This window comes from Vitis vinifera, chromosome 14 (genome assembly GCF_030704535.1).
Source record: "Vitis vinifera cultivar Pinot Noir 40024 chromosome 14, ASM3070453v1".
NCBI lineage: Eukaryota > Viridiplantae > Streptophyta > Magnoliopsida > Vitales > Vitaceae > Vitis > Vitis vinifera.
The window spans coordinates 25,700,459-25,717,193 of record NC_081818.1 but is presented as its reverse complement, the minus strand read 5'-3'; the positions used below and the strand labels follow the sequence as shown (position 1 = coordinate 25,717,193).

Genomic DNA, 16,735 nt, shown 5'->3' with positions numbered 1-16,735 from the left:
TTTATGAAATTAATAACTCTTTGACAAGCACATTTCTCTTTGATTCTATAGCAAATTTTGGCTATGATTGTAAGAATTGTGTTAAATGGGAATATAGGGTAAAATAAGTCACTCGTTTAGAATAGCAAATGAAGATATGAAAGGGATGTTTTATCACGACATATTTAATTTTATTTGAATTATTAAACTTATGTGTTTTTTCCTAAACCAAAATAGGAGCAAGACTTCAGCAAATGTTCCTAAACCAAGGCCGGCAGCTCCAGATGCCTAAAGTCTAAAACTTTCTTCCTCTTAGAACATGACATTGTTACACATTCTATTAAAGTTTTGATGTCCACATCTAAACCTATTAAAGCACCCGTGTTCAGACTTTCGCGTGTCAAAGAGGCCATACAACAAAACAAAGAAGACAAAGACATTTTCATTAAGGACGGGAACCCTTCAACAGCTCAAATTCCCTACTCCATTCAATTTTACTATTGTGGCTGCTAACAAACCCCACCAGGAGTCGGCTATCGTAGTTTGTCATTTGACAAGATCATGTGTATAGAGAAGCTAACATTACCACTGAGAAACAAATTTAGGCTATAGCAGTCAGGATAATGTCAAATAGGAATGGAGTTCTCAAGTTCGGCAGAATAGTAGCTGGTGAGGATATCAGAAAATTCTTCCTCCTTTTGGAAAGAGGTAATGCGTATCACACTTCCTCGTACAGTTTCTAATGTTCACATCGTAACCTATAAAAAAATGTTCACATTCTAGCATCTCAAAAAGGCAAAGCATTTCCATATTGACTTCTAGCAGCCACCATGTGGTTGTCAAAAGTCCTAACCACATCAACCAACCAAATCTTCCCCTCAGGCACCTAATTTGTTCTATAAGTGGACTAATTCAGCATTCTGTTGGATGGAAGAGAAACTCTCCCTCTTACACTTTGATCATAACATAATCATGTGCAATGTCATTACTCAATTTCTTTCACTCCTTCTACTATCTGGGTTTTTGTCCCAAGGAACAATTAAACTCAGGTCATGTGATGCCAATCAGAACATGAATTGCCTAGAAGTTGAGAAGGAAGGACTTCTTAAGTTCAAACAAGGCCTCACAGATCCTTCAGGTCGGCTGTCATCTTGGGTCGGAGAAGATTGTTGTAAATGGAGAGGAGTTAGCTGCTATAACAGGACTGGACGCGTCATCAAGCTCAAACTTGGCAACCCATTCCCAAACAGTTTGGAGGGCGATAGAACAGCTAGTGAGTTGGGCGGTGAGATCAATCCTTCTTTGCTCAGCTTGAAATATCTGAATTATCTAGACCTCAGCAAGAATAATTTTGAAGGAATGGAAATTCCAAAATTCATTGGATCGCTTAGGAAGTTGAGATATCTCAATCTCTCTGGAGCATCCTTTGGTGGTATCATCCCTCCAAATATTGCAAACCTCTCAAACTTGCGCTACCTTGATCTCAACACATACTCTATCGAACCAAACAAGAATGGCCTGGAATGGCTGTCAGGCCTTTCTTCTTTGAAGTACCTTAACTTGGGAGGTATTGATCTCAGCAAGGCTGCAGCCTACTGGCTCCAGACCGTTAATACTTTACCGTCTCTTTTGGAGTTGCACATGCCCAACTGTCAACTTTCCAACCTTTCTCTTTCTCTTCCATTTCTCAATTTTACCTCTCTTTCCATTCTTGATCTCTCAAACAATGGGTTTGACTCCACCATTCCTCACTGGTTATTTAATCTCAGTAGCCTTGTGTACCTTGATCTCAACTCCAACAACCTCCAAGGTGGACTACCAGATGCATTCCAGAACTTCACTTCTCTCCAGCTACTTGATTTGTCCAAGAATTCCAACATTGAAGGTGAGTTACCGAGAACACTGGGAAATTTGTGCTATTTGCGGACATTGATTCTTTCTGTTAACAAACTTTCTGGTGAGATAGCTGAGTTCCTCGATGGCTTATCTGCATGCTCTTACAGCACCTTAGAGAATCTGGATTTGGGATTCAATAAACTGACTGGAAACCTGCCAGATTCGTTGGGGCATCTTAAGAATTTAAGATATCTTCAATTATGGTCTAATTCATTTCGCGGTTCAATTCCAGAATCAATTGGGAGCTTATCCTCTTTACAGGAATTGTACCTCTCGCAGAATCAAATGGGTGGGATCATCCCAGACAGCCTTGGACAACTCTCATCACTGGTCGTGCTAGAGCTCAATGAGAACTCATGGGAAGGTGTCATAACAGAAGCTCATTTTGCCAACCTCTCAAGCTTAAAGCAGTTGTCTATTACTAAAAGTTCTCCAAATGTTTCTTTGGTTTTCAACATCTCCTCTGACTGGGCTCCTCCTTTCAAACTCACATACATCAACCTTAGATCTTGCCAATTGGGTCCCAAATTTCCTACCTGGCTCAGAACTCAAAATGAGTTGACCACCATAGTGCTGAATAATGCAGGAATTTCAGGTACTATACCAGATTGGTTATGGAAATTAGATTTGCAGCTCAGTGAACTAGACATTGCTTATAATCAGTTAAGTGGCAGAGTTCCAAACTCATTAGTGTTCAGCTACCTAGCCAATGTTGATTTGAGTTCAAACCTCTTTGATGGTCCTCTCCCACTCTGGTCGTCTAATGTAAGTACACTGTATCTGAGGGGAAATCTATTTTCTGGACCAATTCCTCAGAACATCGGTCAAGTAATGCCCATTTTGACAGATTTAGATATCTCTTGGAACTCTCTGAATGGCAGCATTCCCTTGTCTATGGGTGATCTACAGGCTTTGATCACCTTGGTTATCTCCAATAATAATTTATCTGGAGAAATTCCTCAGTTCTGGAACAAGATGCCTTCCCTGTATATTGTAGATATGTCAAACAACAGCCTCTCAGGTACAATACCAAGATCACTGGGTTCCCTCACGGCACTCAGATTCTTGGTGCTATCCAACAACAATCTCTCTGGTGAACTTCCTTCCCAGCTGCAAAACTGCAGTGTCTTGGAAAGCCTTGATCTTGGTGATAACAAATTTTCTGGAAACATTCCATCCTGGATAGGAGAAAGCATGCCATCCCTGTTGATCTTAGCCTTGCAGTCCAACTTCTTCAGCGGTAATATTCCTTCAGAAATCTGTGCCCTTTCCGCGCTTCACATACTGGACCTCTCACACAACCATGTGTCAGGATTCATTCCTCCCTGTTTTGGGAACTTGAGTGGCTTCAAATCTGAACTTTCTGATGATGATCTAGAACGGTATGAGGGACGCTTGAAACTTGTTGCAAAAGGAAGAGCACTGGAATACTATAGCACTCTCTACCTTGTGAATAGTCTGGATCTGTCCAATAATAGCTTATCAGGAGAGATTCCAATAGAACTAACAAGCCTTCTGAAACTGGGAACCTTGAATTTGTCCAGCAATAATTTGGGGGGAAATATACCAGAAAAGATTGGAAACTTGCAGTGGTTGGAGACTCTCGACCTATCAAAAAACAAACTTTCTGGTCCAATTCCAATGAGCATGGCTTCCATAACCTTTTTGGTTCACCTGAATCTGGCACACAATAACTTGTCAGGGAAAATCCCAACAGGCAACCAGTTTCAAACCTTGATTGATCCGTCTATTTACCAGGGCAACCTCGCACTTTGTGGATTTCCTCTAACGACAGAGTGCCATGATAACAATGGAACAATTCCAACTGGGAAAGGAGAAGACAATGATGATGAAGATGGAGATGACTCTGAATTGCCATGGTTCTTTGTTAGCATGGGACTGGGATTCATCATAGGATTCTGGGGAGTTTGTGGCACTTTGATAATCAAGACATCATGGCGGTATGCTTATTTTCGTTTTGTCGAGAAAATGAAAGATAGGCTCCTTCTGGCTGTGGCACTGAATGTTGCCCGTCTGACAAGAAAGGTGTAGGTGTTTGAAAAAAACTGCAGCTGAAGAAAATCGGGGAACATGCTTTAAGATGAAAAGATACTTGTTGAAAACATCATTTCTCATCAATTGTAAACCTGCCATTTACACAAACAAATTTATGTTTGGGAATTATTTCTTATGATCTTGATTGCTTTTAAATATTGTGTTAGCAGCACGAATAATCAGCCAAACCTATTTTACAGTTTAAGCTTCAATACTGGCAGAGTCCTAGGCCTCATTTACTTGGCAGAAGAGAAGGAATAGGAATATATCTCCCAAGAATATATAACTCCGAAAATAATTATTTCAATTCCAAGCAGAGACTCGGTTTATAGGCCCCAAACATCCAGACCTGACCTCCACCCTGCCTCCACAGCTATATTTGATGTTTGAACACGCTTGGTGGACATGAGTCGCGATCTCCAGAAGCGTCACCTTGCAGCAGAACCTGAATTCTATTCATAGAGACATATAATATGAGGATATGATGGCTGATAAAAAGGCCACATAACCCAAGGCGCGCAGAAACATAAAAGGCTGAGAGAAACTTCAATCATTTGGTCCTTTCCACCAAACTCAATATTACGTGATAGTGATAGAAATTTTAAAATCAAGGATGTTTATGGTCCTTTCCACCAATCCCTAACCCTAAACCTATCTCCACGTCCTTCCCTAACATGCCCTACAATGCCAACACTTCCAATCGTGCGCACCCCCTTCTCTCTGTTTCTCCACTTACTCGTACAAATTGCTTTCCAATGCTTGTTTTTGCAGGTGCTCAAGAGGTCAACCTCCACCGTCCGATCATTCTTGACGGCGTCACGACTTCTTCCACAACCGCGGCGTTTCAGATTTCACCTTTGATAGCTGTAGACTGGTACACCTTTGATAGGAACGTCTTTATTCCATCTTATTTATCAATCATCATTAAATTATAATTCATTTCATGATGTGAGGGACATCAAGTCCTTGAGAATGTACAATTCCCTTTTTGATACAATTAATTGATGGAATTGCTGGGCCTGGAGCCTCCGGTTTTATTTGCCTCTTGTTTGCGCACCTAAGTTCGGCGTTCCTTTTTGTGTTCCTGCATCACATAGGACACAGCTGCGGCTCACTAACATAAGATGTCTGATTCTATCTTATGTTCCTTGAGAGAAATCCTACTTGTATGTTGCTGGTCTGCTGCTTCTGTTCAGGCTTTTGATTCATTGCTTCGTAAGTTACAAAAGTATGACCCATATGGGGAAGAGTTGCTGATTTGTGTGCCAGAGCTGGTGTCATTGGATTATCATTAGCTACCACCAGAAAATGCAGGCAAGAACTCAGATGGCTCAAGTTGTCTGGAAGTCTCATTCTTATGTCCAACTAGAAGATATATTAATTCCAAGTTAATTATCCTTGTTTTCCAGGTCTGTTAAATGCATTGAGATTGACAAAGAGGCAAAGCTATCTTTTGAGAAGACAGTTGGCGGCTTACCAAAGTCTATAGATGGTACCATCAGATGGCATCATGCAGACACTTCAATTGTTAGTGTTCAAAACCTCAAACATTTACACTCATACATACAAACAAAAACACAAATAGCCCTCTGAATTTTCCTCTGGAGCTCATACATACGGATATCTCCTACTTTTTTATTCTTTTACATTACTAGTGACTAAAGTCAGATAAGCTGGCAATATTATTGAAAATTAAATTTTGACTTCTCACTCTTGTAAATATTTCAGCCTACAATAAGAGTTTCATTCATTGAACTGGAACAGGGACCTCTTTCTTGGCTAGTGGGATCAGGTGTAGTTGTTGTTGACCCTCCTAGAAAGGGGCTGGATCCATCTCTGGTTGATGCACTACGGAGCTATATCAACTGAAAGGTATGGGTGCTTCTGTAATTTCCATGTGACTGAAATGCATGAAACAGCAACTCTAAAGCTTTAAGATTTAAGTAATTCATTCTTTTTTCAGGTCTTTTTCAAAGGTCAAGAACGAAAACGGACCATGGATTTTACGTGCAAAGGAAGCCTCGGTTCAGATTGAAAGCAAAACATCTCCAGAAGAGGGTCAGTCACTGCCTAAAACTCTCATCTATATTATTTGTGGATGAGAAAGCTTCAAAGAGGTATTTCTGGATCTTAAGTTTCTATGTTGTCTTCTTAGAATTACCTTGCAATTAGATCTGACTCTACTTTGATTTTTGGCAAATTAGAAAACATGAATTATTGTCTCAAGCTTCTAATACAGAAATTATTAAACAGGATTGTAAGTCATTGTTGTCCTGTAAGGAATGGCATTTGGATAAAGCCCATGGTTTTAATTTTTTTCCTGGAACCCAGAGGTAATACATTCTTCCTTCTTTCTTTTCTTTTTAGAAGACATATGATGCATCTTGTAGCTGGGAGTATCATCTTGAATGAACAATGGCATCATTCTGTAGTTATTAAGAACATCTAGTACTATATGACCTTGCATATTTGAAGGCACTGAACCTATGGCATAGTTTCCAATGAAGAATGACCATTGTTATCATTGTATGCAACCAAAAAGAAAGAAAAGATTTAGCTGGGTAAATTTCTCTCTCACTTCCCACTCCTCTGTTCTCCTTCTCTCTCGCAGGAACCTCTTCTTCAGCACTTTAACAAGGTGTGCTCTTGGCCAAATTCCATGCAGTTCAGTTGCCCCTATGGCCAGACCGACAGATGGTTCCACCCCCTTCATCTACAACTGGGAAACCATTGCACGTGGTGTTTCTCAGGACATCGACAATGCGGGCTAGCTTTTCCACTCCACTATGGGGTAACTACTTGTGGCTTGGCATGATGCATGCTCCCCAACAATTAAATTTCTCATCCATGGCTCAGGATTCGCATCCAAGAAAGGCAGGCCTTTGAGATGCAGTATTATCTCATAAATGCTTGGGTTGATGCAATCACCAACACTTTTGGCTATTAGAAGCACAATCATTGTTATGGGTAGTAAGAGGAGGTTGTTTGTGAGTTCAAGGAATATGACACAGAGGGAAACAGTCATCCTCATTGAACCAGCCATCAGGGAGGCTGCTCCAAGAACAGCATAAAGCCCTTGGTCAATTTTTGTATAGAAGCCCATGGCAATACCAAGAATGCATGGGCATTCTTTCACCGAACTCCAGAGGAATTGGGGCCAGAAAAGAAATTGCCATACAAACATAAAGCCCTTGTATGTTGAGCTAAGCTTAGATACCACTTGTCATGCAAGCTTTAACCCCAACCAAGGTTTGAAATTTTGCCGACATTTCAACAAAATATGAATATTAACGACAGTCGAAGCAAAAAAATGGCATGGAAATGAGAAATTTTGAATTGCCAATTTATTGACTTGGATCGAAGTAATCACTGAAGCGGATGAAGCAAAAAATCTCCAAAATTTCTTTGAAAAATGACAATTTTTTGCTAAAAAAAAATCCGTGACATATCTACATGCTTCTTTTCCTCCAATTAAGGGTTGAAATGAAAGATTCTTGATCCAATGACCAGGACCAAGCTTGTGTGTTTTTAAACCTCATCTAAATGTTTGATCTAAGGCCCAAACTTAAATCATGGATTAAAATTTTGGATACTTCGTTTAAATAATGCCTAGAGAGTGAGCAATTTTTATTTTTTTTAATTTATCATTTATTTTAAATGTATTCCAAAATTTCTTTGAAAAATAACGATTTTTTCCCCAGAAATTTGTGACATATCTACAGGCTTCTTTTCCTCCAACTTGAAAAATAACGATTTTTTCCCCAAAATTTTGTGACATATTTACATGCTTCTTTTCCTCCAACTTGATCCAATGACCAGATCAGGCTTGTGTGTTTTTAAGCCTCATCTGAATTAAATGTCTGATCTAAGAGAGAAGCTTAAATCATGGATTAAAATTTTGGATACTTCAATTAAATAATTTAAATGCCTGGAGAGTCGGCAATTTTTTTTAAATTTTTTGTGTACTTTAAATTTATTCCAAAATTTCCTTGAAAAATGATGATTTTTTGCCAAAAAATTTTTTTATCCAATAACCAAGATCAGGCTTGTGTGTTTTTAAACCAACCTCATCTGAATTAAATATTTAATCTAAGGGCAGAGCTTAAATCATTGATTAAAATTTTGGATACTTCATTTAAATAATGCCCAGACAGTGGGCATTTTTTTTTTTAATTTATTGTTTATTTTAAATTTATATTATCTTTTTATTTTTAATTGTTTTTTATATTTATCACATTAACCCTACTTCAAAAAATTTCTATCACTTCACTTTAAATTTTTTTTCTTTTATATTTATCCTTTTAATTTTATTTAATTTTGAATGTTTTTGTTTTAAAATATTTAAAATATAAATCTATTTAAAAAATTACTTAAACATAAATAAAAAATTAATGTCATTTAAATATTTTATAAAATATAATTTTAAATTTAAATTAATTTGATAAGATAAATTATTAATATAATTTTATTTATTTAGATAAATTGGTTGTAATAACATATAATTATCACCACAAATTTTTAATAAAATAATAGAAATTAAATCTTAAATAAAATATTTTATATAAATCTAAGAAATGATTTAATGTTTTTAATTAAAATATAATAAAACATATTTTAATAAAATTAGTTTTAAAATTTTAAAATAAATATATTAAAGGAATTCAAGATAATTTTTTCTAAAAAAATTAAAAAATATTATTAGAATTTTTAATATAGATTTTTTTTTATAAAATTTAAATTTTTTGAAAGTAGTAATCATACTTAAAGTCAAATTAAATTGAATTTAAAAAATTTAATGAAGATTAGAAATTGTTAAGACCCTTAATTTAATTATGAAATATAATCTGCTTCCCTGTGAAGAGTTGTGTTGAAAAGATGATAGGACACAAAGCAATGCTGAGAGATGCTGGGAATCGGAGATGGCCTTCGTTGTTTATTAACTCATTTATTTATTTTTGGCAAGTCTCCGAGTATATATGTAAGTGTTTGTGTGAATTTGTGACCAAAAGATAGAAAAATAAGAGACAAAGCGGATTAAAAAAACTTGGAAGGAAAACTTCATATTTCAGAACGTTGTACATGAAGCTGAAGTGCTAAACTATATAGAAGCATTCATTTATTTCTGGAACTTAATGTCAGAAGGTTGCACACAAAGCTGAACTGCTAGGCTACATCAAAGCATTCATTCATTTCAGAAGGTTGTTCAAGTATGATGCTGGCTTCTTCCCAACTTCAGTTTCCTTTGGAGACGGGCTACATTCAGCTGAATAACTAGAAGCAGCCACTCTTTGATGTCATTCACAAGCCTAAAATAGGCATGCCTCCATGACTCCTTCACTACTAAGGTGCCACAAACTCCCCAAAACCCCACCACAAATCCTGTTCCCATGCTCATGTAGAACCACTTCATTTCAGCCTCAGCTCCATCTTCATCGTCATCTTCATCATCTCCACTGGGACGATTGGGGGTTCCATCATCATCACCAGGACACTTAGCGGTTATTGGACGCCCACATAGTGCAGGGTTGTCCCAGTATATTGATGGATCATCCAGGGTTTGCAGCTGGTTGCCTGATGGAATTCTACCTGACAGGTTGTTATACGACAGGTTCAAGTGATTCATGAGAGTCAAAGAAGCCATACCTGGTGGAATTGGACCGGAAAGCTGATTTCTTGAGAGGTCTAGAGTTTCCAACAATTGTAAGTCCCCAATGTTGTCTGGTATTTTTCCTGTCAAATGGTTCATAGACAAGTTCAAGGTGCCTAATCTTGAAAGATCTGTTAGCCCTCCGGGCACATCTCCAGATAGGCCATTGTTAGACAGGTCGATGCTATTCACAAGATAGAGAATGTTTCTATATGAATCTTCCCTTCCTTTTGTCAACACCGTCAATTCGGCCTCATATCTGTATGTTTCAATTTCAGATGCCATAGCACTCAAATTCCCAACGCAAGAGGGAATAGATCCTGACAGATTATTTTGTGCAAGATCCAATATGTGAAGAGAGGAAAGAGTGCAAAGTTGTAACGGAATGCTCCCATCAAACAAATTTGATCGTAGTCGTAGAATCCAAAGACTTGGCATTGTTTGTCCAATCCATGCCGGAATATTTCCTGAAAATCTGTTGCCTCCGAGATCAAGAGTACGGATGTTTGTGCAATTCTTCAAGGCAGAAGGAAGTTCCCCAGAAAGATGATTGTTGCTGAGCATTAAAAAGATAAGGTAGGACAGAGAACCCACAGAAGTTGGCAGCTCACCAGATAAGTTGTTGTTTGACAGGTCTACACGCGCCACCAAATTGGGAACACCATTCCACAATGCAGGGATTTCTCCAGTCAAACTATTGTTTGACATTTCCAGAGTCACTAAACCAGTTAGTTCCCCAATGGACTCGGGAAGGGTTCCACTTAGAGAGTTATGAGAGAGATCTAACTCTGTCAGCATGGGCATTCTTTCCCCGATATCCCGAGGGATTGGTCCAGAAAATGAATTATTTCTCAAAAGTAGGCTACTCACATTTGATGACCAAAGGGGCAGAGAACCATTGAAATGGTTCCAGATCAAACAAACCGAGGATTGAAGAGTGAACTTTAATGAGTTTGGAGTTCTGCCACTTAATTGATTATAGCCCAAGTCCAGTTGATCCAATTCCAAGTCTAACTTCCAAAACCACTCTGGTATGGTGTCTGAAATTCGAGCATTCCTGAGTATTAGAGTGTTAAGCTCATTTTGGTTTCTGAGCCAAACTGGAAATTTAGGACCCACTTGGCATGATCTCAGATTAAGGTATTGGAGCTTAAAAGGGGGGATCCACTCAGAACTGATATTGATAACCAATGTTAGGTCTGGAAGTAACGAAAATTTAGCGATGGACAACTCCTTTAAGTTTATGAGATTTGACAAATGGGCTTCTGTTAGAATACCTTCCCATGGATTCTCAGAGATATCTAACGCAACCAACTTATTAAGTTGTCCAAGTGTTTCTGGAATGGTCCCACTCATTTGATTATTAGAGAGGTACAGCTCTTCCAAATTCAACAAGTTTCCTATTGAATTCGGAATTGAGCCTACAAACGAGTTGTCCCAAAGCAGAACAGACTGCAAGTTGGACAGGTTTCCTAGTGAATAAGGAAGAAAACCACCCAGTTCATTCAATCCCAGATTCAGGTTCTCTAAACTACACTTGTTGCACCCAGATAAAACATCTATCATTTCAGTTATTTCCCCATTCAAATCGTTCTCAGAAAGGATCAGTGTTTTCAAGTTGCAGAGGCTACCCATCTTTCTTAAACTTTCAAGACAAGTCCTGTTTGCAAATGCATCTAAAATTGAGCCTCGAAGATTGTTAAAGCTGAGATCAAGGTACACAAGATTCCTCAGCTGGAATAGCCAGTGGGGTATTGTGGAGTTGAAACCATTGTTGGAGAGAACAAGTATTGAAAGGGATGTAAGATTGGAAGATGGGAGAGAACGAGGGAGGACAGAAAGTCCACAACTAGATAGATGCAACTCTGAAAGAGAAGGAAGCTTGCTAACAGCATGAAGCCAATAAGCAGAAGCTCTACTTAGATTGACTCCTTCTAAATTAAGGTGTCTTAAAGAAGAAAGACCAGATATCCACTGAAGATTATTCTGGCTGGACTCATCAGGGTATCTGTTGAAATCAAAGTATTCCTTGAGGTCAAGGTAGATTAACCTGGAAAGATTTCCAAGTTGTGGAGGAATTGGTCCACTGAAGGAGGCACAGGAGAGATTGAGATATCTCAACCTTTCCAGTGAACCAATGAACTTTGGGATTCGAGTCCCTTCAAAATTATTCATGCTCAGGTCTAAGTGATTCAGATATTTCAAATCAAGCAAAGAAAGACTTATCTCACCGCCCAACTTGCCATCTGTTCCATCATCATCAAGACTACGCAGATTGAGTTTGATGACATGTCCACTCCTGTTGTTGCAGACGACGCCTCTCCACTTGCAGCAGTCTTCCCCTACCCAAGATGAGAGTCGATGAGAAGGATCTGTAAGGCCTTGTTTGAACTTGAGAAGAGCTACCCTCTCAGTGTCAATGGAGGCTGCCCTATGGTGATCACCATGGCAGCAGCCTGGTTTAAGGGTTTCATGGAAAAGAAACCCCGAGGACATAATGACAAGAAAAAGAAGTTGAAGACAGGCATTGGTAGTAGCCATGTTTCTATGCGAGTTGCTGAAGTAGTATACCGTGAAGCTCTATATATAAGAACAAATGCAATTACCCCAAATCTTTGGCATTGTCACACGTTCTAGTAAAGTTTTGATGTCCACATCTGGACCTATTAAAGCAAGTGTTACATTAGCGTGTCAAAGAGGCCACACTACAAAACAAAGAAGGCAAGACATTTTCATTAAGGACAGGAACGCTTCAACAGCTCAGATTCCCTACTCCATTAAGTTTTACTATTGTGGCTCTAACAACCCCCGCCAGGAGTCTGGCTGTCGTAGTTTGTCAGTTGACAAGATCACAAGTCATAATGCGTATAGAGAAGCTAACACTATCACTGAGTAAAAATTTAGGCTATAGCAGTCAGGATAATGTCAAATGGGAACAGAGTTCTCAAGTTCGGTAGAATAGTAGCTGGTGAGGATATCACAAAGTTCTTCCTCCTTTTGGAACAAGGTATTGTCACACTTCCTAATAGAGTTTCTAATGTTCACATCATAACCTATAAAAAAATGTTCACATTCTAGCGTCTCAAAAAGGGCAAAGCATTTCAATATCAACATGTGGGGTCAAATGTCCTAACCACATCAACCAACTAAATCTTCCCCTCAAGCACCTAATTTGTTCTGTAAGTAGACTAATTCAGCCTTCTGTTGGATAGAAGAGAAACTCTCTTCCTCTTACACTTTGATCATAACATGATCATGTGCAATGTCATTACTCAATTTCTTTCACTCCTACTATTTGTCCCAAGGAACAATTAAACTCAGCTCATGCGATGCCAATCAGAACATGGATTGCCTAGAAGTTGAGAAGGAAGCACTTCTCAAATTCAAACAAGGCCTCACGGATTCTTGAGGTCGGCTGTCATCTTGGGTCAGAGAAGATTATAGTAAATGGAGAGGAGTTAGCTGCTATAACAGGACTGGAAGCATCATCAAGCTCAAACTTGGCAACCCATTCCCAAACAGTTTGGAGGGCGATGGAACAGTTAGCGAGTTGGGTGGTGAGATCAATCCTTCTTTGCTCCATTTGAAATATCTGAATTATCTAGACCTCAGCATGAATAATTTTGAAGGAATGGAAATTCCAAAATTCATTGGATCACTTGGGAAGTTGAGATATCTCAATCTCTCTGGAGCATCCTTTGGTAGTATGATCCCTCCATATATTGCAAACCTCTCAAACTTGCACTACCTTGATCTCAACACACACTATCAAACCAAACAAGAATGGCTGTCAGGCCTTTCTTCTTTGATCTCAGCAAGGCTGCAGCCTACTGGCTCTAGATACTTTGCCTTCTCTTTTGGAGTTGCACTTGCCCAACTGTCAACTTTCCAACTTGTCCCTTTCTCTTCCATTTCTCAATTTTACTTCTCTTTCCCTTCTTGATCTCTCAAGGGTTTGACTCCACCATTCCTCACTGGTTATTTAATCTCAGTAGCCTTGTGTACCTTGATCTCTAACAGAAAAGATAATGCTTAGCCACTAAGTGATAATGCCCATATGTTAAGTGATAATATCTATCTGTTGTAAACGTTTATCAGTTGTAATGTTTATCCTTTTAGTTAAACTAGGAATAGGAATGTTTATCCTTTTAGTTAAACTTGGAGTAGGACTCTTTATGTAAATATCCACCTCTCTTCCTATATAAGTTGTACGTGTTTCACATTCTGAAAAATAATAAGAAATTTTCAGCCTTTATTCCACAACTTCTGTCAATCTCAACTCCAACAACCTCTAAGGTGGACTTCCAGATGCATTCCAGAACTTCACTTCTCTCCAACTACTTGATTTGTCCAAGAATTCGAACATTGAAGGAGAATTTCCAAGAACACTTGGAAATTTGTGCAATTTGCGGACATTGATCCTCTGTTAACAAACTTTCTGGTGAGATAACTGAGTTCCTCGATGGCTTATTTGCATGCTCTTACAGCACCTTAGAGAATCTGGATTTGGGATACAATAAACTGACTGGAAACCTACAAGATTCATTGGGGCATCTTAAGAATTTAAGATATCTTCAATTACTGTCTAATTCATTTTGCGGTTCAATTCCAGAATCAATTGGGAGCTTATCATCTTTACAGGTATTGTACCTCTCTCATAATCAAATGGGTGGGATCATCCCAGACAGCATTGGACAACTCTCATCGCTGGTCATGCTGGAGCTTAATGAGAATTCATGGGAAGGTGTCATAACAAAAGCTCACTTTGCCAACCTCTCAAACCTAAAGCAATTGTCGATTACTAAAAGTTCTCCAAATGTTTCTTTGGTTTTCAACATCTCCTCTGACTGGGCTCCTCCTTTCAAACTCACATACATCAACCTTAGATCTTGCCAATTAGGTCCCAAATTTCCTAGCTGGCTTAGAACTCAAAATGAGTTTGTTGATATATGACATAAGAACAGGGCAGAAATTTTATGACAGCAAAGAAAAAACAAAACTTTTTTAGTAAAGAAAAAAAACTTGGTATCTGGAAGTATGTTTTATTCATTGCATTGCTCTTTATATAGAGTTGAAACATAACAGAAAGTCAAGAGAATTTGCTAATTTCAAGCCATGTCTAACCAATTCCTAATATCAAGTCAAATATATATATATATATATATATATATATATATATATATATATATATATATATATATATATATATGCAGAAAATATTTCCTAAAGACTTGGTCTATTGACTAATTATTCAGCAACTTTTTGTTTGCCCATAACTGTAGCAACTTAAGGCACGTTTCCAACACTCCTCCTTGCCTTAGTAGTTGCAGAGGCCTATTTTGCTTCTTAAGGTTTCAAATCTAGCTTTTGGTAGAGCCTTGGTTAACACATCTGCAATTTGATCCTCAGTCTTGCAATAAAGCAGTTTAACTTCACCATCCTTTTGTTCTTCTCTTAAGTGATACAACTTGATCTTGAAATTGCAATTGCAACTTGGTTATCTACATGAATCTGTGTTGGCTCATTTTGTTTCATGTGTAGATCTGCAAGTATTTTTCTAATCCAAAATGCTTGATTTATAGTAGCATTGGCTGCTACATATTCTGTCTCTGCTATACTTTGAGCTATCACATCTTGCTTCTTTGAGGACCATGAAAAAATTCCAGATCCAAAACTGAAACAAAATCTTGTTGTACTTATCATGTCATCAATAGAACCTGCCCAATCACTATCAGAATAACCATGAAGTTCAAAATTCTGACAATAAGAATATTTAATGCCATAATTTGTTGTGCCCTTGATATATCTTACAATCCTTTTGGCAGCTTGAAAATGCACTTCATTGGCACAATGCATGAATCTTGAAAGCAAGCTTACTGAAAACATTATGTCTGGTCTAGTGGCTGTAAGATACATCAAGCAACCAATCAGGCTCCTATATTGGCTTTCATCCACTTTTTTTGCTCCATCATCTTTGCTAAATTTCTCCTTTTGATTCATTGGTGTGCTAGTCCTTTTGCAATCTTCCATGTGAAATTTGTTAAGCATTTCCTTTGCATACTTCTTTTGGCTTATGAAGACTCCATCCTGATCTTGCTTCACCTCCATACCCAGAAAGTAGGACATCAAGCCAAGGTCTGTTATCTCAAATACTTTGAGCATTTCAGCTTTAAACTCTTTTACCAGTTTCTCATTGCTACCTGTTACAAGCAGATCATCAACATAAACAGAAATTACAATCAAGTTAGCATCTGTTCCTTTTACATATAATGTAGCTTCACTTGGACTTTTAACAAATCCAAGACTTTGAAGATGTTCATCAATCCTGCTGTACCAGGCCCTAGGAGCCTGTTTAAGACCATATAAGGCCTTCTTCAACAAGCAGACCTTCTCCTCCTGTCCCTTGACTTGGAATCCCTTGGGCTGCTCTACATAAATTTCCTCTTGAAGATAACCATTTAAAAAAACAGATTTTACATCCAACTAGTAAGTTTTCTATCTCTTTTGTGCTGTCAAAGCAAGCAACATTCTGATTGTATCCAAGCGTGCTACTGGAGCAAAAGTTTCTAAGAAATCCACTCCAAACACTTGACTATACCCCTTCACAACTAATCTGACTTTGTATTTATTTACAGAACCATCTGCATTAAGTTTGGTTCTATAAACCCATTTGACTCCAATGACCTTTCTGTGTTGAGGTCTGTCCACCAACTCCCAGGTGTCATTCTTTTCAATCATTCTAAGTTCCTCTTTCATTGCTTCAATCCACTTGTCATCCTTCTCTGCCTCTTCAAATTCTGTAGGCTCAAAAACAGCAACATTGTTTCTTTCATAAACATCAGATAAGGACCTTGTACCTCTAACCGGGACATCATCTATGTCTTTATCAAAGTATTGCAGAACCTCTGGCAGTTGCATCTTTATTGACTCTTCCCAGTTCCATTGTCTATCCTCCATGAACTTGACATCTCTACTTACAAGAATTTTTCCATTTTGTGGTTGGAAAATTTTGTAAGCCTTGGAAGAGTTGTTATATCCAATGAAAACTCTTGGTTCTACCTTCTTATCAAGTTTGTCTTTTTTTACCTATGGCACATAAGAAAAACATAGACAACCAAAAGTTCTTAGATTCTGCAAATTTGGTTTATAACCAAACCA

General features: G+C 38.1%; 2 protein-coding genes and 1 long non-coding RNA gene across 3 annotated transcripts; 2 read left to right on the top strand and 1 right to left on the bottom strand.

Moving 5' to 3' along the window:
- Positions 1-244: 244 nt before the first annotated feature.
- On the top strand, positions 245-4,059 carry LOC100263506 (receptor-like protein EIX2). Its single transcript, XM_003633734.4, has 2 exons — positions 245-687; positions 1,048-4,059. The coding sequence occupies exon 2, from the start codon at positions 1,051-1,053 to the stop codon at positions 3,925-3,927; it is 2,877 nt and encodes a 958-aa protein (XP_003633782.1). The 5' UTR covers positions 245-687; positions 1,048-1,050; the 3' UTR covers positions 3,928-4,059.
- Positions 4,060-5,342: 1,283 nt separating this feature from the next.
- LOC100258365 (uncharacterized) lies at positions 5,343-7,281 on the top strand. The gene is made up of 5 exons (XR_002031650.2): positions 5,343-5,457; positions 5,695-5,802; positions 5,894-6,047; positions 6,184-6,263; positions 6,542-7,281. It is a non-coding gene; the product is annotated as an uncharacterized LOC100258365 (long non-coding RNA).
- Positions 7,282-8,964: 1,683 nt separating this feature from the next.
- On the bottom strand, positions 8,965-12,123 carry LOC100253230 (receptor-like protein EIX1). Its single transcript, XM_002273433.4, has one exon. It carries the CDS (start codon positions 12,116-12,118, stop codon positions 9,134-9,136), a length of 2,985 nt encoding a protein of 994 aa, XP_002273469.1. The 5' UTR covers positions 12,119-12,123; the 3' UTR covers positions 8,965-9,133.
- Positions 12,124-16,735: the final 4,612 nt, after the last annotated feature.

Excerpts from the sequence above, each read along its gene's own strand:
- LOC100263506 (XM_003633734.4), top strand. The coding sequence starts at position 1,051 with ATGAATTGCCTAGAAGTTGAGAAGGAAGGACTTCTTAAGTTCAAACAA.
- LOC100253230 (XM_002273433.4), bottom strand. The coding sequence starts at position 12,118 with ATGGCTACTACCAATGCCTGTCTTCAACTTCTTTTTCTTGTCATTATG.